Below are 25618 nucleotides of genomic sequence, written 5' to 3' on the forward strand. Positions count from 1 at the left end.
GTTTCTGATGTGTAAGGCCTTCCAGGGCATTCATCATCTTCGTTATCCTTACGATCGTCACAATCTTTTGTGCCACTTTAACACACGTTCACGTGACATACAATCTGCCACGTTTTGTTCAATTTAACTTAAAATTTTAAGATAACACGTTGCTCTACTTTTGAACTAAGGGGGCGATTCACACCCGGACGCAACGCAGCGCACTTTTGTCAGGGGCCGGGTATGCAAATTCCGCAAACGCACGGCCAGGCTTAAAGACGCCCTCTTTGTCTTAGAGAGAGACGGCAGAGTGATCGCACGACGGTGTAAAGACGTCCACTATTCTTTCTTAGCACACGTCTCTCCAGGAAGTGTATGATTATTCGTGAGCCATCGGAGCTGCTCGCAACCCTTAAGGTAGACCTTACCCTGCTGCAAGCACTGCGATCACTGCAGGCTGAGATACAACCAGGTGACGTGTACAATGACTCTTCCATTCTAATTATACACACCCAAAGAATGCCGTTTTGCCGCTCAGACACGCCTGCATTCGCATATCCACTCCCCCGGTTTCCAGGACCTTCCCATGTTACCACCCACAAACGGCGCTGTCACTCAAAGTAGCGCTCAGTCTGTGTACTGCCAGTGCACGATTCCCGATTGCAGTGACTGGCTCGTGCACTGTGACGATGCACAGGAATAACACATCTTCTTCGAACTCTGGACGTCATTCAGAGCCGCTCGCAAAAAGCGAGCGCTCGCTCTCAATGAGGGCGGCCGCTTTTTTTTTTTTTTTTTAGCCGGCCTCCTGGCCGCTCACTAAGCTGTGGCTGACCACCCACAGCTTTTGCGAGCGGCCAGGTGATGGTCGCGACCATCGGGCTTGTGACGAGACCCTTGTGGTAGGGTCTCGTCTGCCGCAAGCCCCAGTGAGCTTCCTGATCTAATACAGCCGGAAGCGCACTACTGACATCACTGTTGATGTCAGTAGGGCCGCCCACAAACGGCAGGCGTTCCTTCAGGAACGCCTCTGTTTGTCCAGCCACCCCACCCTGCCTACAAAACTGGGTGAGCTGTCGATCACCATCGACAGCCGCCCCGTTTGTAGCGAGCCCCGGAGCGAGTGAATTTCTCACTCGCTACGGGGCTTGCATACTCCGCGTCTGCGCAATGCACAACCATCGACCCGCTGGCGAATGGGTCTGAATGAGGTCCTCTGTGTTACAGCAAACTATCTTGTTTTGGGATAGTCCACGGTCAGTGTTCCCCCCACTCACTTTTAACTCATGCAGTATGGTTTACTGTGCACAAGTACAGTCTCGTTATTTAAGTCACACCTTGTACAATGGAGTATCACACAAGCCTTTGTGTATTTTATTTATAATACCGCCAGCTGGAGATGGCAGCGTGTAAGTGGCAGGACTGGCAGCATCACACAAGTAGCCCTGATCTGGTACAATCTGCTTCAGCGAGTGCTTCCAAAATCCAGTCCTCAGGGAAACCTAACAGTGCATGTTCCCCATCTGAGTCGCATATATTGCGCACCCCGAAGGAGGTTGATAGAGAGGTCGGATTGGTCCGCCCATTAAAATAACGCTCTTTGCGTGAAATGAGCATTTCTTGGCGGGGACCATGCGATCGAATGAAACTGAGCCAGTGGGAGTAGTCATACGTTAGTGAGATATTGGAGAGTACATACGGGTGGCACCAGCATGGGTGAGGACAGACTAACAGTGGGGCAGCCGGGTCATCCACATGAAGACACACGGATGATCTGCATCGGCGGGCGACACTCGCATTAGCATATGGTAGTAAGCGGGTGGCCACGGTCCGACAGAAAAATAGCTGCAGATGCATTTCACTCAGAATGAGGCCCAGGATCACACGTGCAATAATCAGCACCACCTGTGGATTTCTTAAAGTGTCAGTCGGTAATGAGTACGCCTGTGCTCCAGAAAGGAACTATGGAAAACATGCTCTGTTCGGGTGTCCTGAGGACTGGATTTGGTAGCCTTCAGCCATCATACACTTATAGTAACTTTATTTTCATATCTTCATTTGCTAATCCAGAGCGTTCGTAAATAGATAAATTCCCGCCACCGCTGGACAGCTGTTTTGCGTACCTGCTTTGTTTCCTATAAAGTAACAATAGGTTCTATAGTTTCTTAGTCTTCCAAAGTCACATTTCAGCAAACCTGAGAGGATATATATTATTATTAGTATTTGTATTATTGTTCACTTTTTTTTTAAAACTTTGATCCACTGTTTTCTAATTATTGGTCAGCGACCGTGGTTTTTATTTTGCAATTATGTAATTTATCGCAAACGTATTATGCAAGTGGACAATGCTGAATAGAGATCGTGACCAACATATATATGCTAAAACAGTATATTTTATAATATAATAGTACATTCAAATGTGTTCTACGCTGTGGCACTGAATGAGCATATTCTTTTCGCAGGGGTCCCTAAAGCTCTTAAGCAGCTAAAATGCTGTTTCTCTGTGCAATGTCCATAATGCTTTAAGGTTTATGTCCTCCCCTAATCCGTGAGCATATGAATCGCAGACTGAAATGTAGAACAGGTGAAGTGCAGCTCACTCTCTCTGTGACGTTTCCATAGCAATAGTACTTTAGGTTTACACCTATACAGTGACCTACATCTGCAGAGGTACAGAATGCCTGCTGTCACCCGTCAGCATAGAATACAATGTCCTGTGACAGAACATAACCTTCTATATACATTGCAGAGCTGAACACCTGAGAGTTAATGCCAACTGGTTCCTGTAATTACTGCTTAACCTTTACTACCAGCGTTTCCATTTAATATTTTGCATTTAAAGAACATTCACGATGTAAATGGCACTGTAACTGCTCTAGTACAATAAGGGGGACCCACATTTCTGTGATACCCCACCGTCTCTCATCCGCTCTCCTGCTGGAGGCAGTTGGTGGTCTGGTCTGTGAGTTGCTCTCGTTTGATGTCACTAGTGTTCTGAGGTCCAACTGAGCAGTTGACCAGTCAGCCCCCTGGTGCTCTAGACGCAAACCAGTATGGAAGTTTCCAAGCAGCTGGAGAATTGACTGAGATAGGTTGGGTATCTTATGAATGATTAGGGTGCACACGTCACCCATTCCACCAGAGTTCAGAGGGAAAGGTTGGTGCCATATAATTTTAGACATTGGTATTGGTTTTCCCCTAATAGGAATCGTTCTCACAATACAATGTTTTCCCCACGTAATAGCTACATCATGAAGGAACCTTTGCTGAACATTGCGCTTCGGAGGCTGACTGTACACTAACATTTGTGTTGAGGCGTAAAGCTATGCAAAGGGGCAGCTGCTACAGTTGATGATGTTTGCCAGAAGGAAGCTGAAAAAAACAGAACATCCTACTGTCCTCCAGCACAGAGAATATCCAGTGAAAATCTTGACCATAAAGCAGTCCAAGAGACAAAAAATAGCCCTGTGTCTGAGAGAGAAGATGAAGAGGTTACTGCAAGGGCCAGTGGACAAGATATTGGCAAACCATAATCACCAGATTTCACCGGTAGAGCTTGATACCGACCTCTTTATGTGTGGTATAAAGAGAAAGTCACTTAACACGGACATCCAAGCCACTTGTGACCTCATGGAGCGGACTGGAGAAGCCAAACCGGCAATTAATGTTGGTCCTGAGGAGACTGGCTCCGACTGGGACACAGGGTTTCAGTTATCTGTAAAGTCAGAGGAGCAGAACAGTCATGACCTCGCGGAGGAGAATAACTCCAATGAACAGTGCTCTGAATTGCTTTCTCCGTGTCAAACCAACGGCCTACCAGTCGACCAACAGGATCTGTCCACTTTTAGTATTACAATGAGCTGGAAGGAGATCGCTGAAAATAGTCAGCTTCTGTGCCAGGACATCCCATCTGAGTCCAGCTCTGAGAGCAGCTCTGTTGTGAGTGATCGGTCGGGGGATGTGGTGGAGTACATCATCAAGGAGCTGCAGGGCATCAGTCGCATTCAGGCCGAGATTGCAGAGCTACGACAGCACTTGAGCTTGATAAAAGGTTCGGTGGATGAAGTCTCCACGTGCGTCGATTCTGTTCTGAGCGAGATCGAAGTGTTGCAAGTCGGGAGCGGCTCTTCCCCAAAAAGACCTGCACTATTCCCGAATAGAGAGTTTTGTGGTGACCCCCTAATTGAAGAGACTGTGTTATGTTTTTACGGTATCTCAGAAGACGAAGATGAGAACATGCTGGAGAGGGTTCACTGTTTTTTGTCCGATCATCATTGCTTTAATGGCATTCAAAGCAGAGACTATATAAAAGAGGCTTACAGGATTGGCTCCGGGGCCAATGCAGTTCTAGGCCCAAGACCAACAGTCGTTAAACTTTCTCACCCTGATCACAGAGACTTTATACTTCAAAGGTCTGTCAACTTCCAAAGTTCTGGAGTGAGGATTGTTCCATATGAAGAGCACAATTTTCAAAATAGACTGAGAGCAAATTCTCTCTCTGTCCTTCAGCAGGGTCTGAGAGAAAACCGCTGGAGCTCCTTGAGCCTAGATAAGGAGGTGGTGCGGACAGATGACACTGGAGGCGAGCGTAAGACAGAGTCTTTCCGAATAAGATATCAGAACAAAAGCACGGAGGCCCCATGTGGTGGAGAGGAGTTTCTTTTTGCACAAAAATGCACATTGGCAAAAAAATGCAGCTTATCGGAGGGGGAGACGGCCGGGGGTGACGTGAGCGAGACCAGCGAGCAGTGTCTACAAAAAAGCGTAAGCCATCTTTGCATCCGGCTCGATTCCCAAGAATCTCAAAAAAGCTTGCACTCAACCAATGTGTCTTCTTCCCCTGGCGAAAAAGCAACATGTCGATGCTCCAGATTGCTAGCACGTTCCAATCACTTGAGCGCATCGTCGGAGGCAGAGGAAGCAGCGATTGCCATTCACAGGTGCTGCTCAATTGTGGATGACCATGATGGAATGTGTAAAGGGGATGGTGACCTGGTTTCAAGCGGTTCCAGGATACAGTTTCGCAGTACAGAGAAAATTAACGTGATTATTAAGGATCCATCGGGCAGTTTCACCTCCCTAAGCTTTGATGACACAGTAGACAAGTGTTCTGCCGGAACCGTAGGAGAAACCCTGAAGGAGGTGGTCCACATAGATCTAGACGGCCAAGATAAGACCGGTCATGTCTTTAGAGATTTCCTCAGTCAGCCGGATGAAAACATAGATATAGTAGACATCAAGTTTTATGCAAATAAATTAGGCAAAGCTCTCAATCATTTTCGGTCAGCTTTAAAAGTCGTTTTTCATAAACTTGAAAGTCCGGACGCCTTTATGGAAAATAAAGAAACCGTGTTTCCAGTGCCTGATTATGACACTCTACAAAGACTAAACAGTATCGGCAGTGGTCACTTCAACGATAGTCTTCCTACACATTCCAGCATGAGTAACAGCTACAGCTCCAGCTCAAATATGAAAGAAGATGCATATTTTGTGCTCAACAGGGTCCCCTCACTGACCCATGAGTCCTCTATTCCGTCCTTGGTCCTGTCCTCTGATGTAGACATGAATGGCCAGCAGACAGTAGCTTCTCCCGAGCAGGTGCTGGAAAGTACGGAACTCTCTGCGGAGGTGAGGGAAAGCAAACCCCTCAGACTGGACCAAGTCTGCGTAGAGACCATCTATCTCAACAAGTGCATCAACAACTTCAAAAACGTCTTGCGAGAGAAGAAGAAGATGCAGAGGAAGCTCTTGAAAGATATTGTACAGGAAACGTTCTGGACTTCGGCTGAAGAAATGAGCTCAGGTATATTATGCAGCCATGTTTGGGAGAGGGCAGTGGAATCACAAACAAGTGTACGCACAGAAATACTCAATTCGCAAAATAAATTAGGGGAATTGTAGATAAATACAAATTCAGTACTTTAAATATTTTAAAAAGTTTTATTTTATATTTTTTTGACTAATTTGTAGTATTCTAGAACTTTTTTTTTTTTTCAAAGCCATGAAAGTTACTTCGTTTTAGCCATGTGACATGCTACAGATCCCAGTCCGCGTTTGTAGGCCAGAAATCAAGTTACGGAAGTCCTAATTAATATGCCAATGTAAAACACCGGTTTGTACATTTCCACCTGCAACTTTCGCAAAATGTGTTTTTCATCTGTGTTTTTGTCTTTTTTTTGTTATGCTTTAGTTTTTTAACCCATCTGCTTGCTTTTATGACCTTTTGGATTATGATGAAGTTTAGTTCAGCTTGGTACAGTCAATTATTCTATCTACAGAGCAATTTTCTGTCTTGTCACAAAGAGAACGAGATCAACTCATCCCAGGTCATGGCAACTGGCAGACAGAAATAATGATGTGCATTTAGTACATCTGCAGGAAATAATGTACAAGCCTAATAGAGCTGTCGGGTGGTCGGAACACCCTTTTACTGTTATCTGATGTTATTGACTGAGAGATAAGCAGTGTGACAAGCAGTACACAGCCCAATGGTGAGAAATCACTTCCATTGTGCCAGAATAAGTGTTACAGCGCATTGTGACCTGCAGAGGAAATGTAATGAGGAGACTCTTCTTGTAATAAGCATCATACAGCCGGCACTTCTTTATCTAATGTTATGTTCTCCGTATATATTTACTAACTGGCAGAGCCTTAGGGATGTCACTGGGTAGTAGCACAGGGATTAGTAGTACACCTGGCTATATACACGAAGACAACAGGTCCAGGATATGTACAGGGAGTGCTGTAAGTTACTATTGGAGAAATTTGTTACCTCTGCTTTCCTGTTCCTCAAGTGCAGGGTATTGAATGGTGCTATGACGAGTGGGGACATGGTTGTTCTTCTACCCACTCCCCCCTCTCTCCCTTCCCTCCCAGTCCTCTCTCCTTCTTTCCCGTCTCTCTCCACCTTCCCTCCAATTCCTCTCTCCCCTTTCCGCTGCTCCTCTTCCCTCCTCTTCCTCTCTCCCCCTTACCCTCCACTTCCTCTTTTCCCCTTCCCTCCTCTTCTCTCCCCCTTACTTTTCCTTGTTCTCTTCCCCTTACCTCCCCTTCCTCACTCCCTTTTCCCTTCTCTCCCCCTTATCTCCCCTTCCTCTCTCCCCCTTCCTTTTGTCTCCCTTCCCTCCTTTCACTCTCTCTTTCTTTCTTTGTATCTTTCTATTCTTGTCTGTCTTTCTGGATGTCTTTCTTTCCTTCCGGTTCGCTCCCCCCCTTCCCTCCCCTTCTTCTCTCCCCCATTACCTCTCCTTCTTACCTCCCCTTCCTCTCTCCCCCTTACCTCCCCTTCCTCTCTCCCCCTTACCTCCCCTTTCTCTCTCCCCTTTCCCTTCCTCTCTCCCCCTTACCTCCCCTTCCTCTCTCCTCTTTCCCTTCCTCTCCCCCTTACCTCCCCTTCCTCTCTCCCCCCTTACCTCCCCTCCTCTCTCCCCTTTCCCTTCATCTCTCCCCCTTACCTCCCCTTCCACTCTCCTCTTTCCCTTCCTCTCCCACTTACCTCCCCTTCCTCTCTCCTCTTTCCCTTCCTCTTCCCCTTACCTCCCCTTCCTCTCTCCCCCTTACCTCCCCTTCCTCTCTCCCCTTTCCCTTCATCTCTCCCCCTTACCTCCCCTTCCTCTCTCCCCCTTACTTCCCCTTCCGCTCTTCCCTTTTCCCTTTCTCTCTCCCCCTAACCTCCCCTTCCTCTCTCCCCCTTACCTCCCCTTCCTCTCTTCCCTTTTCCCTTTCTCTCTCCACCTTACCTCCCCTTCCTCTCTCCCCTTTCCCTTCATCTCTCCCCCTTCCTCTCTCCCCCTTACTTCCCCTTCCTCTCTTCCCTTCCTCTCTCCCCCTTACCTCCCCTTCCCCTTCCTCTCTCCCCTTTCCCTTCATCTCTCCCCCTTACCTCCCCTTCCACTCTCCTCTTTCCCTTCCTCTCCCACTTACCTCCCCTTCCTCTCTCCTCTTTCCCTTCCTCTCCCCCTTACCTCCCCTTCCTCTCTCCCCCTTACCTCCCCTTCCTCTCTCCCCTTTCCCTTCATCTCTCCCCCTTACCTCCCCTTCCTCTCTCCCCCTTACTTCCCCTTCCGCTCTTCCCTTTTCCCTTTCTCTCTCCCCCTAACCTCCCCTTCCTCTCTCCCCCTTACCTCCCCTTCCTCTCTTCCCTTTTCCCTTTCTCTCTCCACCTTACCTCCCCTTCCTCTCTCCCCTTTCCCTTCATCTCTCCCCCTTACCTCCCCTTCCTCTCTCCCCCTTACTTCCCCTTCCTCTCTTCCCTTCCTCTCTCCCCCTTACCTCCCCTTCCCCTTCCTCTCTCCCCCTTACCTCCCCTTCCCCCTTCCTCTCTCCACCTTACCTCCCCTTCCTCTCTCCCCTTTCTCTTCCTCTCTCCCTCTTACCTCCCCTTCCTCTCTCCCCCTTACCTCCCCTTTCCCTTCCTCTCTCCACCTTACCTCCCCTTCCTCTCTCCCCTTTCTCTTCCTCTCTCCCCCTTACCTCCCCTTTCCCTTCCTCTCTCCCCCTTACCTCCCCTTTCTCTTCCTCTCTCCCCCTTACCTCCCCTTTCCCTTCCTCTCTCCCCCTTACCTCCCCCCCTTCCTCTCTCCCCTTTCCCTTCCTTTCTCCCCTTTACCTCCCCTTCCTCTCTCCCCCTTCCTTTCGTCTGTTTCCCTTCTCTCTCTTTCTATCCTTGTCTGTCTCTTTCTGAGTGTCTTTCTTTATTTTTATTTTTCTTTAGCTCCCTCTCTCTTTATATAACTCTCTGTCTCTTTCGCTTACACTTTTTCCCTCTCTTACTCCTTCATTTTCTCTTCTCTTCACCTGTTTCTCTTATTTCATCTGCTCCATTAGAACCAGCAGGTAAATAGAGGAGCGTTGCTGCAGTTACCGCATTAGTAACACAATATTAAGGTGATGCTGAAACTGGCACACAGATGTATCCTCCTACACCTAGCCTCAATACGCCATGCGGCACAGGACGCCTGACGGTAGTGAGCCGCCAGCTCCCATGCTACTCAGCTTGCGTCTAGCGTGTTCATCACATGTTTTTGATATGCGCCACTTGTAAAGCTGTGTGCGCCTGAATATGTATACTGTATGAACTTTGCTCTAATAAAAAGCTGTGGCTGCTACATTGTAGCACTTCGGATTGAGATTCAGAGACTCAGTCGCACACAGATATCACATATCAAATAAATCAGCGCAGTCTCATGAAGCAGTTTGTTGCATCTGATTAAAAAAGACGCAGTCACATGGGTTCAGGCGCGCCGAGAAGGACGTATCTGTAACCCTGGCCCCAGCTTTGTGCTTTGGGGCTGCCTGATGGTCACAGGTGCTGCCTTATAATCCTTAATATGTATTATTGGTACAGTACTTCATGTGTAACCTGTGACATTTGTTCTGCTTGTCACATTACTTACTACATTTACTGAAAGCTAGTTACTTTTCTATATCTGGTACTTTTCTGAGACACTAGTCCATTTTTTTTACTGTCTTCCCATTGCTGCAGTCCATATAATAATATACACGTTGCATATCGCTCCTGTGCAGCCACCTACCTGTGTGGTGTATCGCTCCTGTGCAGCCACCTACCTGTGTGGTATATCGCTCCTGTGCAGCCACCTACCTGTGTGGTGTATCGCTCCTGTGCAGCCACCTACCTGTGTGGTATATCGCTCCTGTGCAGCCACCTACCTGTGTGGTGTATCGCTCCTGTGCAGCCACCTACCTGTGTGGTATATCGCTCCTGTGCAGCCACCTACATGTGTGGTATATCGCTCCTGTGCAGCCACCTACATGTGTGGTATATCGCTCCTGTGCAGCCACCTACCTGTGTGGTATATCGCTCCTGTGCAGCCACCTACCTGTGTGGTATATCGCTCCTGTGCAGCCACCTACCTGTGTGGTATATCGCTCCTGTGCAGCCACCTACCTGTGTGGTATATCGCTCCTGTGCAGCCACCTACCTGTGTGATATATCGCTCCTGTGCAGCCACCTACCTGTGTGATATATCGCTCCTGTGCAGCCACCTACCTGTGTGGTATATCGCTCCTGTGCATCCACCTACCTGTGTGGTATATCGCTCCTGTGCATCCACCTACCTGTGTGGTATATCGCTCCTGTGCAGCCACCTACCTGTGTGGTATATCGCTCCTGTGCAGCCACCTACCTGTGTGGTATATCGCTCCTGTGCAGCCACCTACCTGTGTGATATATCGCTCCTGTGCAGCCACCTACCTGTGTGGTATATATCGCTCCTGTGCAGCCACCTACCTGTGTGGTATATCGCTCCTGTGCAGCCACCTACCTGTGTGGTATATCGCTCCTGTGCAGCCACCTACCTGTGTGGTATATCGCTCCTGTGCAGCCACCTACTTAAACGGTTCATCACTGCTGACACCACAGAAACAGTCACCAAGGTAGAATTCACTTAGGCTGTTACTAATGTCAGTTTATGTTTCCTTATGTTACTGCTGTTCATTGTGGAAGCACACTAATCATTACCTTACTGTATACGCTCTATTTTCTTGTGTTACTTGTCTCATGATTGTGTCCAGTATATCAGTATCTGTTCCTTTTTGCTGCATTGTGACAGTTATTCTATGCTGAAAGGTGCAACGGTGAGAGGTCAAGAACTACTCCGGTTATTATCCGTTTTCAGTAGCGTTGTACACTGGCTGTAATGTGGGTGTAACTGTTCTGTAGTATTGCAGCGAGCACGTGGGTGTGGTGGGCAGGAATGTATGGTGGGTATAGTGGGGAGGGGTCGGGTGTGGTGTGCAGGAATGTATGGTGGGTATAGTGGGGAGGTGTTGGGTGTGGTGGGCAGGAATGGATGGTGGGGAGGGGTGGGTGTGAAATTGATCAATGTAAGCTAGCGGTTAGATTTATTGCTCCCAGCTGCTTTATGCATGTGAATAAGATACACGCTTTGAGCAAGACAGATGTACGTCCGGGTCTAGCGGGACCTGGCGCACCAAGAGGGGCTATTTGGCGCACCAAGAGGGGCTATTTGGCGCACCAAGAGGGGCTGTTCGGCTTGAGTTAAGGACACACCTGTATAGTAATAGATCTGAAATGAGATGATGCTGTTATCGTGGGGATGGGGGGAGATTTTTTCCCTATGCATGTTAGATATCCAGCTATTGCCAGACAATAGAATCCTTTGTCATAATGAGAAATTTTGTATCTGCTTTGTCCAATTGTTAAGCGCTATATAAATAAGTGTTAATACATCGTAATTGTTCCCATTCTCCCAATTTGAGATGGAATCTGAGTTTTCGTCGGTGTCCCATGGCCACTAAACCCTATCCTCTGCTGTCCTGAAACAGATGATCTTTATCCTATTGTTCTCCTTATTTTAGGGTCCCTCCCAGCAGTCTCTGGCCTCCGGCGACCCCTCACCCCCATAATCTACTATTGCAGAACTAACTGCTCCTGGCTGAGCTGTGCCTTTCGGAAACTTTCCGATTGCGTCCGAGTGCATTGTGGCGTTTCCCTCCGAGTAGTATAATCACGCACTGTATAAATGACAGGTTAGCAGCATTTTATTAGGCGTACTTAGCGGCCCACAGCTGCCGGACCCCCGCTGTGTCTCTCTCTGACCTGAATGGAAGCGCTGTCGGTCCTGCTTGCGCCCAGCTGCTGATGGATGACGCTGCATGAGGGGGATAATGGGGCGACGCGATTCCTGTGACGTAAATGAGGAATTAATTTGGTCATTCTGGAATCGTGTGCGCAATTATCTAAAATCCCCAGGGGCAAGCCGATGTGCTCTGCCTGTCCCAGTCACCTCCTGGTGTTTATAACAGTCCATTGTTTTCTTTTTCCATGTGAATAATGGCTTGTGGAAATTATTATAATCTCCAGTTAGACTATATACAGTTTGGAAGGTGAAAATGAACAACTTGGGCATTAAAGTGTCGTAAATGCTGTATGTCACCCATAGATGGACGTTCTCGCACTGGCAGGTTTGTCATGACGATGCCTGCCACAATTATAATTGTTAATGCGCTGTAAGATATCTATGGGAATACCTGTGTACATCCTCCCTAGGTCACACTACCTACACTTCAATTATCAGTGACTTAGTTATTTTGTGTGTGTACAGCCATGGCCAAAAGTTTTGAGAATGACACAAGTATTGGTTATCACAGAGTCTGCGGCTTCAGTTGTTATGATGGCGATTTGCATATACTCCAGAAAGTCATGAAGAGTGGTCAGATGAATTGCAATTAATTGCAAAGTCCCTCTTTACCATGACAATGAACTAAGGGCCTGATCAGACCCGGTCGCAAGGCTGCGTTCGCGCGCAGCCTGCCGATGTTTGCAATCTGTACATGACGCAGTGCGCGTGTGCGAACCAGTCACTGCGATCGGGAAGCGTTCGCAGCCAGTACACAGAAGCTCCGCAAGCTTGAGTGACAGGACGCGCCGTTTGTGGGTGGTGACAGGGGGTGGTTGATGGTAACCGGGGTGTGGTGTTGCCAACGCAGGCGTGTCTGTGCATCTGAACGCCAATTCAGGGGTGTGCATAATTAAGATGCAGCGTCAGCGTACACGTCACATGGCTGATTTACACACAGCAGCACTCGCAGTGCTTGCAGTAGGGTACGGTCAGCCACAAGTGCTGCGTATGGGTCCGATGTTACCGATTGTTTAATACACTTCCTGGAGATGACGTATGTTACTAAGGGAAAGTGGGCGTCTTGTGTCAGGCTGGTGGGTGTCTATATACATACCGCGATCGCACGGCAAAACATAATGCTAATGTCTTGCTAGCGATCGCGGGATTTGCATACTTTGGCTGCTGACAGCTGCATGTGAATGTAGCGTAGCGACTGGGCCTGAATCAGGCCCTTAATCCCAAAAACAACATTTCCACTGCATTTCAGCCTGTCGCAAGCCGCCACACTGCCACTGCTGTGCGGGGTGAACTCCGGGCAAGCGTTCGCTGAAGTCTCCTCCTTCCTCCTGTTTGGATCTGTGGTTAGCAGCATATTGTTGCAGTTCCAGTATTGGTTGCTGCTGAGCCTCTGCACTAATTACTGCCTGTCTGTGTGCACGATCAGGTGCACACTGATTGATTCTCCTGTTTGTGCACAGCCCAGGTGCTCACTGGGCTGTCATTAGGGAGACTTCCTCTGGTTGGGCCCTGTTTCTGTTAAATTCCAGCCAGCCCTTCACTCCATGCCGGAGATAGAGTTCCACGTTTTTCCGGTTCCAGTGTGGTCTCCTGTTTTCAGTCAAGTTACCTGTGTCTAGACAGCCCCATTGTACCAGCCGCTTGTGTCATCTGGTCGGCTCGTCTGCATTTATGTCTCCTGCAGTTTGTGCCATCCAGGCGGCACGGGCGCACCTCAACGTCCTGAGTGCGCAATCTTGTGTACTATTGCTGGTATCATCCCAGTGGCACGGTCGCACCTCAGCGTCCTGAGGCTCTGATTCAGAGCCGAACGCTCTGACAGACCGCTCGCTCTGAATCAGGGCCAGGCTATTTTTTCTTTAAGAACGGCCTCCTGGCCGCTTGCATAGCTGTGGGTGACCACCCACAGCTATAGCGAGCGGCCAGGAAGATGGTCACGATGGTCAAGACCATCGCGACCATCGGGCTTGCGACGAGACCCTTGTGGTAGGAACTCATTGCCGCAAGCCCCAGAGAGATTTCGGCTCTAACAGAGCCGAAATCTCTCCCACTGACATCACTCGTGATGTCAGTGGGGCCGGCCTCAAACGGAGGCGTTCACATGGGAATGCCTCAGTTTGGGCAGCCACTCCCCCGGCCCGCCCACTCAACATCGACAGCACGCCCCCTTTGGTATGAGACCCGGAGAGACGGATTGCCCGTCGCTATCCGGGTCTCGCGCATACGCACTGGCCCACCATCGACCCGGTTGCGAGCGCACAGCGCTTGTGACCGGGTCAGAATCAGGCCCTGAGTATGCAGTCTTGTGTACTATCGCTGGTGTCATCCCAGCGGCACTAAGCACACTTCAGCGGCCTGAGTACGCCATCTTGTGTACGATCGCTGATGTCATCCAGGGGGCAGTAAGCGCACTTCAGCGTCCAGAGTACGCTACCCAGCATACAACTGCTGGTGTCATCCCAGCGGCACTCAGCGCACCCCAGTGTCTACTTGCCCAGTTCATCCAGCCCTCAAGGCTGCTGCACAGCCTGGAGGCTGCCTCATAGCCCATAGGCTGCGACTATTTTCAGTGACTGTTAGTACTGGCCCTCAGGCCACAACCAGCCAGGAGGCTGCTACCGGCCCAAAGGCCACACCTCATCCTGACACATCTGACACTTATGTAATGTTACCTCAGTATACCATAGTAACATCTGACACGTATGTAATGCTGTAATGTTACCTCAGTATACCATAGTAACATCTGACACTTATGTAATGCTGTAATGTTACCTCAGTATACCATAGTAACATCTGACACTTATGTAATGCTGTAATGTTACCTCAGTATACCATAGTAACATCTGACACTTATGTAATGCTGTAATGTTACCTCAGTATATCATAGTAACATCTGACACTTATGTAATGCTGTAATGTTACCTCAGTATATCATAGTAACATCTGACACTTATGTAATGCTGTAATGTTACCTCAGTATACTATAGTAACATCTGACACTTATGTAATGCTACCTCAGTATATCATAGTAACATCTGACACGTATGTAATGCTGTAATGTTACCTCAGTATACCATAGTAACATCTGACACTTATGTAATGCTGTAATGTTACCTCGGTATACCATAGTAACATCTGACACTTATGTAATGCTGTAATGTTACCTCAGTATACTATAGTAACATCTGACACTTATGTAATGCTACCTCAGTATATCATAGTAACATCTGACACGTATGTAATGCTGTAATGTTACCTCAGTATACCATAGTAACATATGACACGTATGTAATGCTGTAATGTTACCTCAGTATACCATAGTAACATCTGACACTTATGTAATGCTGTAATGTTACCTCAGTATACCATAGTAACATCTGACACTTATGTAATGCTGTAATTTTACCTCAGTATACCATAGTAACATCTGACACTTATGTAATGCTGTAATGTTACCTCAGTATACCATAGTAACATCTGACACTTATGTAATGCTGTAATGTTACCTCAGTATACCATAGTAACATCTGACACTTATGTAATGCTGTAATGTTACCTCATTATACCATAGTAACATCTGACACTTATGTAATGCTGTAATGTTACCTCAGTATACCATAGTAACATCTGACACTTATGTAATGCTGTAATTTTACCTCAGTATACCATAGTAACATCTGACACTTATGTAATGCTGTAATGTTACCTCAGTATACCATAGTAACATCTGACACTTATGTAATGCTGTAATGTTACCTCAGTATACCATAGTAACATCTGACACTTATGTAATGCTGTAATGTTACCTCATTATACCATAGTAACATCTGACACTTATGTAATGCTGTAATTTTACCTCAGTATACCATAGTAACATCTGACACAAAGGTCTAAAAACACTGAAGCAGCAGACTTTGTGAAAACCAATACTTGTGTTATTCTCATAACTTTTGGCCATGGCCGTACAGTGTATATGCGGCCTTATTCAGCTAGGATCGCAACTGCGAATGCAATGGCGATTATCCCTGCAGTTCTATTGCGATCGAAATGCCGCCGCAGCACTACATAAGGACGCCCGCTTTACCTTACACACATCCCTAATGTTTAGCAAGACTCCAAAAGTATCGGTACCATCGCAGTCTCGCGCACACTTGCACAAGCTCTGACCTTACTCAGGAATTGCTAACTTCCTCGCACGCTATCAGGCCTCAGGCTGCGTAAGGCATCGAGGTAGATAAATTATGCACGCCCTGGCACGCCTGCGTTTTGCCAACCGCTCCCTGTCACCACCCACAAACGGCACTTCCTGTCAATCACTCTGCGATTGATGTGCGCGGTCGCTGCGATCGCAGTGACTGGTTTGCGCACTGCGATGTTTACGCATGCGCAGTACACAACAATCGACCGATTGCGTGCGTATTAACAGTTGCGATCCAAGCTGAATCAGGCCCATAGTTTGGGCTGGTTGAACATGCAATATGGCTAAATTTGGCCTGGGGGTAGATTTACTAAAGCTTCCAAAAATAGAAAGTGTGGATGTAGCCCATAGCCTATAGCAACCAATCAGATTGCAGCTATCATTATTCTATTGCATTCTAGAAAATGATAGACGGAACCTGATTGGTTGCCACTTGTCTGTGCAGTAGCTTTAGTAAATCTACCCCTGGGTGTTCTTTTTTTCTGTGTCTGGCCACCCCGCCTCATAAACCTGGTGTGTGCGGTATATAGGAGACCATTGTCACCTGCAGGGTGTGACCAGTTCCCGGGCATCACCTGTAATGTTGCCTCAGGCCTCTGAGGGGTGTCCTCCTGGTCCTGTCAGCGCCTTTGCTAGGGGCCTCCTGATCTTTCCAATGTCCCTGCTGTGCCCCTTAGTGACCATCGTCTAACTTGGAAAGTATTCACCCCCCCTCTCCTGGCTGGTACCTTTCTACAATGAGACCCTGCGGAGGCCTCCATCAGTTCTTGTGTCCGTACCGGCTATAATGGATCTGCTCTCGTTTCTGCGCGCAGCGGCGATGACAGGCAGCCATCGATGATCAGTGCGGGGAGAGAGCCTGGCCACCGGGGATTAAGCTGTATTCATTTCAATAAGGATTTAAATCCCCCCAGCGGAAGGTTTAGCAGCATATTGGATTAAAGCTCTCATATGAAACCAGTGTTTGCAGCTTAGAATAGACACAGGCACTTTTCATTTATTTCTTTAAATGGGAGAATTGTCCAATATCCTGCTGATGGGATGTAGTTAATAGACCGGTGGGTGCAATACCACCAGTCTAAATCCCAACACGACCTGCCCAACAAGGGACTTAAAAGAGGCATCGAAATGCCGACGCCTAACTTAATCAAGATGCCGGAAGACCGACCCCCGCCATCCCGATCGTCCTCTGACGGGTAAGTATAACACTTAGCCCGTGGATGGGGGGGGGGGGTTAGGTTTAGGGACCCCTGGAGGGACTTAGGGTTATGCACCCCCCAGGGAAGGTTGGGGTAAGAGAAGGGGGGTTAGGCACTAGGGGGGGAGGTTAGGGTTAGGCACCCCCCAGGAGGTTTAGGGTGCGGGGAGGGGGGGTTAGGTTTAGGCACCCCTGGGGGAGGTTAGAGTTAGGCACTAGGAGTGGAGGTTAGGGTTGGGCACCCCTAAGGGAGGGTTAGGGGAGGAGAGGGGGGGGGTAGGGTACTTACCAACGCCCATCAGGATCTCGCTCTGTCGCACTGTCACTGTCGGGATTTGAACCGGTGGCTGTTGAGTCGCCGGTATTTCAGTCCCATTCCCTGCTGACAGTATATTTTATATTACATGTTATTGTTGCATGTGAAAAGTATTCGCTTTGTTGGACAGTATTTGGTGTCTCTCAAAATTGTAAGATACATTCTGCTGGTGAACTACAAGTGTGAGCATGCTCTCCCAGCATTTGAATATCCGTACTTTAACTATCATAAAAAATATATCTAGGTATATTGGAACTGTAAGGCTTAAGTGTGTGTGTGTGTGTGTCACTTAGATATGTGTGTGTGTCACTTAGGATAGATATGTGTGTGTGTCACTTAGGATAGATATGTGTGTGTGTCACTTAGATATGTGTGTGTCACTTAGGATAGATATGTGTGTGTCACTTAGGATAGATATGTGTGTGTGTCACTTAGATATGTGTGTGTCACTTAGGATAGATATGTGTGTGTGTCACTTAGGATAGATATGTGTGTGTGTCACTTAGGATAGATATGTGTGTGTATCACTTAGGATAGATATGTGTGTGTGTCACTTAGGATAGATATGTGTGTGTGTCACTTAGGATAGATATGTGTGTGTGTCACTTAGGATAGATATGTGTGTGTATCACTTAGGATAGATATGTGTGTGTGTCACTTAGGATAGATATGTGTGTGTGTCACTTAGGATAGATATGTGTGTGTGTCACTTAGGATAGATATGTGTGTGTGTCACTTAGGATAGATATGTGTGTGTGTCACTTAGGATAGATATGTGTGTGTGTCACTTAGGATAGATATGTGTGTGTGTCACTTAGGATAGATATGTGTGTGTGTCACTTAGGATAGATATGTGTGTGTATCACTTAGGATAGATATGTGTGTGTGTCACTTAGGATAGATATGTGTGTGTGTCACTTAGGATAGATATGTGTGTGTGTCACTTAGGATAGATATGTGTGTGTGTCACTTAGGATAGATATGTGTGTGTGTCACTTAGGATAGATATGTGTGTGTGTCACTTAGGATAGATATGTGTGTGTGTCACTTAGGATAGATATGTGTGTGTGTCACTTAGGATAGATATGTGTGTGTGTCACTTAGGATAGATATGTGTGTGTCACTTAGATATGTGTGTGTGTCACTTAGGATAGATATGTGTGTGTCACTTAGATATGTGTGTGTGTCACTTAGGATAGATATGTGTGTGTCACTTAGGATAGATATGTGTGTGTGTCACTTAGGATAGATATGTGTGTGTGTCACTTAGGATAGATATGTGTGTGTGTCACTTAGGATAGATATGTGTGTGTGTCACTTAGGATAGATATGTGTGTGTGTCACTTAGATATGTGTGTGTGTCACTTAGGATAGATATGTGTGTGTCACTTAGATATGTGTGTGTGTCACTTAGGATAGATATGTGTGTGTGTCACTTAGGATAGATATGTGTGTGTATCACTTAGGATAGATATGTGTGTGTGTCACTTAGGATAGATATGTGTGTGTGTCACTTAGGATAGATATGTGTGTGTATCACTTAGGATAGATATGTGTGTGTGTCACTTAGGATAGATATGTGTGTGTGTCACTTAGGATAGATATGTGTGTGTGTCACTTAGGATAGATATGTGTGTGTGTCACTTAGGATAGATATGTGTGTGTGTCACTTAGGATAGATATGTGTGTGTATCACTTAGGATAGATATGTGTGTGTGTCACTTAGGATAGATATGTGTGTGTGTCACTTAGGATAGATATGTGTGTGTGTCACTTAGGATAGATATGTGTGTGTGTCACTTAGGATAGATATGTGTGTGTGTCACTTAGGATAGATATGTGTGTGTGTCACTTAGGATAGATATGTGTGTGTGTCACTTAGGATAGATATGTGTGTGTGTCACTTAGGATAGATATGTGTGTGTATCACTTAGGATAGATATGTGTGTGTGTCACTTAGGATAGATATGTGTGTGTGTCACTTAGGATAGATATGTGTGTGTGTCACTTAGGATAGATATGTGTGTGTGTCACTTAGGATAGATATGTGTGTGTGTCACTTAGGATAGATATGTGTGTGTGTCACTTAGATATGTGTGTGTGTCACTTAGGATAGATATGTGTGTGTCACTTAGATATGTGTGTGTGTCACTTAGGATAGATATGTGTGTGTCACTTAGATATGTGTGTGTGTCACTTAGGATAGATATGTGTGTGTCACTTAGGATAGATATGTGTGTGTGTCACTTAGGATAGATATGTGTGTGTGTCACTTAGGATAGATATGTGTGTGTCACTTAGATATGTGTGTGTGTCACTTAGGATAGATATGTGTGTGTCACTTAGGATAGATATGTGTGTGTGTCACTTAGGATAGATATGTGTGTGTGTCACTTAGGATAGATATGTGTGTGTCACTTAGGATAGATATGTGTGTGTGTCACTTAGGATAGATATGTGTGTGTGTCACTTAGGATAGATATTTGTGTGTGTCACTTAGGATAGATATGTGTGTGTGTCACTTAGGATAGATATGTGTGTGTGTCACTTAGATATGTGTGTGTGTCACTTAGGATAGATATGTGTGTGTCACTTAGATATGTGTGTGTGTCACTTAGGATAGATATGTGTGTGTGTCACTTAGGATAGATATGTGTGTGTGTCACTTAGATATGTGTGTGTCACTTAGGATAGATATGTGTGTGTGTCACTTAGGATAGATATGTGTGTGTGTCACTTAGGATAGATATGTGTGTGTCACTTAGGATAGATATGTGTGTGTGTCACTTAGATATGTGTGTGTCACTTAGGATAGATATGTGTGTGTGTCACTTAGGATAGATATGTGTGTGTGTCACTTAGGATAGATATGTGTGTGTGTCACTTAGGATAGATATGTGTGTGTATCACTTAGGATAGATATGTGTGTGTGTCACTTAGGATAGATATGTGTGTGTGTCACTTAGGATAGATATGTGTGTGTGTCACTTAGGATAGATATGTGTGTGTGTCACTTAGGATAGATATGTGTGTGTGTCACTTAGGATAGATATGTGTGTGTGTCACTTAGGATAGATATGTGTGTGTGTCACTTAGGATAGATATGTGTGTGTGTCACTTAGGATAGATATGTGTGTGTATCACTTAGGATAGATATGTGTGTGTGTCACTTAGGATAGATATGTGTGTGTGTCACTTAGGATAGATATGTGTGTGTGTCACTTAGGATAGATATGTGTGTGTGTCACTTAGGATAGATATGTGTGTGTGTCACTTAGGATAGATATGTGTGTGTGTCACTTAGGATAGATATGTGTGTGTGTCACTTAGGATAGATATGTGTGTGTGTCACTTAGGATAGATATGTGTGTGTGTCACTTAGGATAGATATGTGTGTGTCACTTAGATATGTGTGTGTGTCACTTAGGATAGATATGTGTGTGTCACTTAGATATGTGTGTGTGTCACTTAGGATAGATATGTGTGTGTCACTTAGGATAGATATGTGTGTGTGTCACTTAGGATAGATATGTGTGTGTGTCACTTAGGATAGATATGTGTGTGTCACTTAGGATAGATATGTGTGTGTGTCACTTAGGATAGATATGTGTGTGTGTCACTTAGGATAGATATTTGTGTGTGTCACTTAGGATAGATATGTGTGTGTGTCACTTAGGATAGATATGTGTGTGTGTCACTTAGATATGTGTGTGTGTCACTTAGGATAGATATGTGTGTGTCACTTAGATATGTGTGTGTGTCACTTAGGATAGATATGTGTGTGTGTCACTTAGGATAGATATGTGTGTGTATCACTTAGGATAGATATGTGTGTGTGTCACTTAGGATAGATATGTGTGTGTGTCACTTAGGATAGATATGTGTGTGTGTCACTTAGGATAGATATGTGTGTGTGTCACTTAGGATAGATATGTGTGTGTGTCACTTAGGATAGATATGTGTGTGTATCACTTAGGATAGATATGTGTGTGTATCACTTAGGATAGATATGTGTGTGTGTCACTTAGGATAGATATGTGTGTGTGTCACTTAGGATAGATATGTGTGTGTGTCACTTAGGATAGATATGTGTGTGTGTCACTTAGGATAGATATGTGTGTGTGTCACTTAGGATAGATATGTGTGTGTGTCACTTAGGATAGATATGTGTGTGTGTCACTTAGGATAGATATGTGTGTGTGTCACTTAGGATAGATATGTGTGTGTATCACTTAGGATAGATATGTGTGTGTGTCACTTAGGATAGATATGTGTGTGTGTCACTTAGGATAGATATGTGTGTGTGTCACTTAGGATAGATATGTGTGTGTGTCACTTAGGATAGATATGTGTGTGTGTCACTTAGGATAGATATGTGTGTGTGTCACTTAGGATAGATATGTGTGTGTGTCACTTAGGATAGATATGTGTGTGTATCACTTAGGATAGATATGTGTGTGTGTCACTTAGGATAGATATGTGTGTGTGTCACTTAGGATAGATATGTGTGTGTGTCACTTAGGATAGATATGTGTGTGTGTCACTTAGGATAGATATGTGTGTGTGTCACTTAGGATAGATATGTGTGTGTGTCACTTAGGATAGATATGTGTGTGTGTCACTTAGGATAGATATGTGTGTGTGTCACTTAGGATAGATATGTGTGTGTATCACTTAGGATAGATATGTGTGTGTATCACTTAGGATAGATATGTGTGTGTGTCACTTAGGATAGATATGTGTGTGTGTCACTTAGGATAGATATGTGTGTGTGTCACTTAGGATAGATATGTGTGTGTGTCACTTAGGATAGATATGTGTGTGTGTCACTTAGGATAGATATGTGTGTGTGTCACTTAGGATAGATATGTGTGTGTGTCACTTAGGATAGATATGTGTGTGTGTCACTTAGGATAGATATGTGTGTGTCACTTAGATATGTGTGTGTGTCACTTAGGATAGATATGTGTGTGTCACTTAGATATGTGTGTGTGTCACTTAGGATAGATATGTGTGTGTCACTTAGATATGTGTGTGTGTCACTTAGGATAGATATGTGTGTGTCACTTAGGATAGATATGTGTGTGTGTCACTTAGGATAGATATGTGTGTGTGTCACTTAGGATAGATATGTGTGTGTCACTTAGGATAGATATGTGTGTGTGTCACTTAGGATAGATATGTGTGTGTGTCACTTAGGATAGATATTTGTGTGTGTCACTTAGGATAGATATGTGTGTGTGTCACTTAGGATAGATATGTGTGTGTGTCACTTAGATATGTGTGTGTGTCACTTAGGATAGATATGTGTGTGTCACTTAGATATGTGTGTGTGTCACTTAGGATAGATATGTGTGTGTGTCACTTAGGATAGATATGTGTGTGTATCACTTAGGATAGATATGTGTGTGTGTCACTTAGGATAGATATGTGTGTGTGTCACTTAGGATAGATATGTGTGTGTGTCACTTAGGATAGATATGTGTGTGTGTCACTTAGGATAGATATGTGTGTGTGTCACTTAGGATAGATATGTGTGTGTATCACTTAGGATAGATATGTGTGTGTATCACTTAGGATAGATATGTGTGTGTGTCACTTAGGATAGATATGTGTGTGTGTCACTTAGGATAGATATGTGTGTGTGTCACTTAGGATAGATATGTGTGTGTGTCACTTAGGATAGATATGTGTGTGTGTCACTTAGGATAGATATGTGTGTGTGTCACTTAGGATAGATATGTGTGTGTGTCACTTAGGATAGATATGTGTGTGTGTCACTTAGGATAGATATGTGTGTGTATCACTTAGGATAGATATGTGTGTGTGTCACTTAGGATAGATATGTGTGTGTGTCACTTAGGATAGATATGTGTGTGTGTCACTTAGGATAGATATGTGTGTGTGTCACTTAGGATAGATATGTGTGTGTGTCACTTAGGATAGATATGTGTGTGTGTCACTTAGGATAGATATGTGTGTGTGTCACTTAGGATAGATATGTGTGTGTGTCACTTAGGATAGATATGTGTGTGTGTCACTTAGGATAGATATGTGTGTGTGTCACTTAGGATAGATATGTGTGTGTCACTTAGATATGTGTGTGTGTCACTTAGGATAGATATGTGTGTGTCACTTAGATATGTGTGTGTGTCACTTAGGATAGATATGTGTGTGTCACTTAGGATAGATATGTGTGTGTGTCACTTAGGATAGATATGTGTGTGTGTCACTTAGGATAGATATGTGTGTGTCACTTAGGATAGATATGTGTGTGTGTCACTTAGGATAGATATGTGTGTGTGTCACTTAGGATAGATATTTGTGTGTGTCACTTAGGATAGATATGTGTGTGTGTCACTTAGGATAGATATGTGTGTGTGTCACTTAGATATGTGTGTGTGTCACTTAGGATAGATATGTGTGTGTCACTTAGATATGTGTGTGTGTCACTTAGGATAGATATGTGTGTGTGTCACTTAGGATAGATATGTGTGTGTATCACTTAGGATAGATATGTGTGTGTGTCACTTAGGATAGATATGTGTGTGTGTCACTTAGGATAGATATGTGTGTGTGTCACTTAGGATAGATATGTGTGTGTGTCACTTAGGATAGATATGTGTGTGTGTCACTTAGGATAGATATGTGTGTGTATCACTTAGGATAGATATGTGTGTGTGTCACTTAGGATAGATATGTGTGTGTGTCACTTAGGATAGATATGTGTGTGTGTCACTTAGGATAGATATGTGTGTGTGTCACTTAGGATAGATATGTGTTTTTAAAGGTGTTGAGTTTCTGCAACGTTTAGAGGGACTAGTCCCGTCTCAGAGCACCAGTCAGAGTAGACTGTGGGGAATCGCATCCCGTGACGCAGCGCCAATGATGGCTTCAGCCCGACGCTTTGCACTGGGCACGTGTGTAAAGTATGTGTTTTAGGGCACTGCGGCCAGAAACAGCATGTCTCGCACATTGCAATGCCTTCATGTATCCAAGTTTGTAACTGATTGCTTCCAAGAGGCCTGCATCTGCTCGTATGTGTGACCACGCCAAACGCTTAGCCGTTCCCTGGTGTATTTGTGAGCAGGACCTGAGTTCGAGCCCCGAGCTCACCCTCTGCTTGCTACCAAAGCAGAACTAGTCTACTGTCCAGCAGGGAAGTAGCTGCCACCATCCAGGAGGTGAGTGGTGCCAGGTGCAAGAGCCTGGTGGTGGAGATGTAATGAGCCTTGGAGAGAGACAAAGTGGAGAAGTTGCCCAGAGCAACCAATCAGCTTCTAACTGTCATTTATCCAGCACAGTCTATTATTATTATTATTATCTTTTATATGGCGCCACAAGGGTTCCGCAGCGCCTTACAAAGTACAGAAACAATGAAATGACAGTCAGAAGCTGATTGGTCGTTTTGTGCAACTTCTCTATTTTATCTCTCCCAGAGGTTTAATAAATATGCCCCCTAAACTCTAAAGACTTGATTAGCATAAGTCAGTAACAGACGGTTACTGATAATAAAAGGGAATCCCCTATACCCAACAGCTGGCGAAGTCAACCCATTCTGCTCCCCCGGGGAACAGTGACCCCTGTACCAGGTGGCGGAGTTAGCCCCTTCCATCAAAGGGCCCAAACCATTTTGCCAGCGAAAACACCCGCCTTCACCTGCCACTGGGGTAAAAATGTGCCCCTAGACCGCTGTGACGTCAGTGATTCCCGCAAGTTACAGTAACGTACAGGACAGAAGGTACTTACTGCAAAGCTGAAGTCTGCTTACTGTGATGCATGGTGACATTTTCCCTTTATAGTTTTGACGGTAGGCGTTCCCTTGAGAACGCCTCCGTCTGGCAGGCACGCCCCCGGCACGACCACCAAAGGCCGCGTTCTGTCAGTCACCTTCGACAGCACGCCCCCTTTGATGAGACACTCCGAGCGAAGGAAAGTCCTTCGCTCGTCGGGTCTCGCGCATGCGCACGACGGAGCTCCCTTCGTCGTGCGCATGCGCAGTGGGGAACATCGACCCACTTGCGAGCGTACTGCCGCTCGCGAATGGTTCTGAATGACCCCCATAATGTCGAAATCACAACCAAAACAGCAATTTAGCACAACACTTACATCAAAGCAAAAAGGGTATCTCTCCGCACACCTCCAGACTCCTTCCCCCAGGCAGTGAGAGCCTGACTAGAGAAGCTGACGCCCCTTTTATCAGCCTCTCACTGGTGGTCTGCTAAGCAAGGTTACTCATTACATAGATGATTACCACACAGATGTTAAGAACCAGGTATATGTATACCCCCCCATCGATAATATCC

General features: G+C 45.6%; 1 protein-coding gene across 3 annotated transcripts in view; it reads left to right on the plus strand.

The window, feature by feature from the left end:
- The window catches only part of LOC148481366 (protein unc-13 homolog B-like), a 296399-nt gene that overhangs the window by 12400 nt on the left and 258381 nt on the right, over positions 1 to 25618 (plus strand). For all 3 annotated transcript variants that reach the window (XM_088453621.1, XM_088453622.1, XM_088453623.1), the window contains exon 2: positions 3224 to 5782. In XM_088453621.1, coding sequence (XP_088309747.1) covers positions 3331 to 5782 — 2452 coding nt within the window. In that variant the 5' untranslated portion in view covers positions 3224 to 3330. The remainder of the gene's footprint in view (positions 1 to 3223; positions 5783 to 25618) is intronic.

Source organism: Taudactylus pleione, unplaced genomic scaffold (assembly GCF_031769625.1).
Source record: "Taudactylus pleione unplaced genomic scaffold, aTauple2 ptg000584l, whole genome shotgun sequence".
Classification (NCBI taxonomy): Eukaryota; Metazoa; Chordata; class Amphibia; order Anura; family Myobatrachidae; genus Taudactylus; species Taudactylus pleione.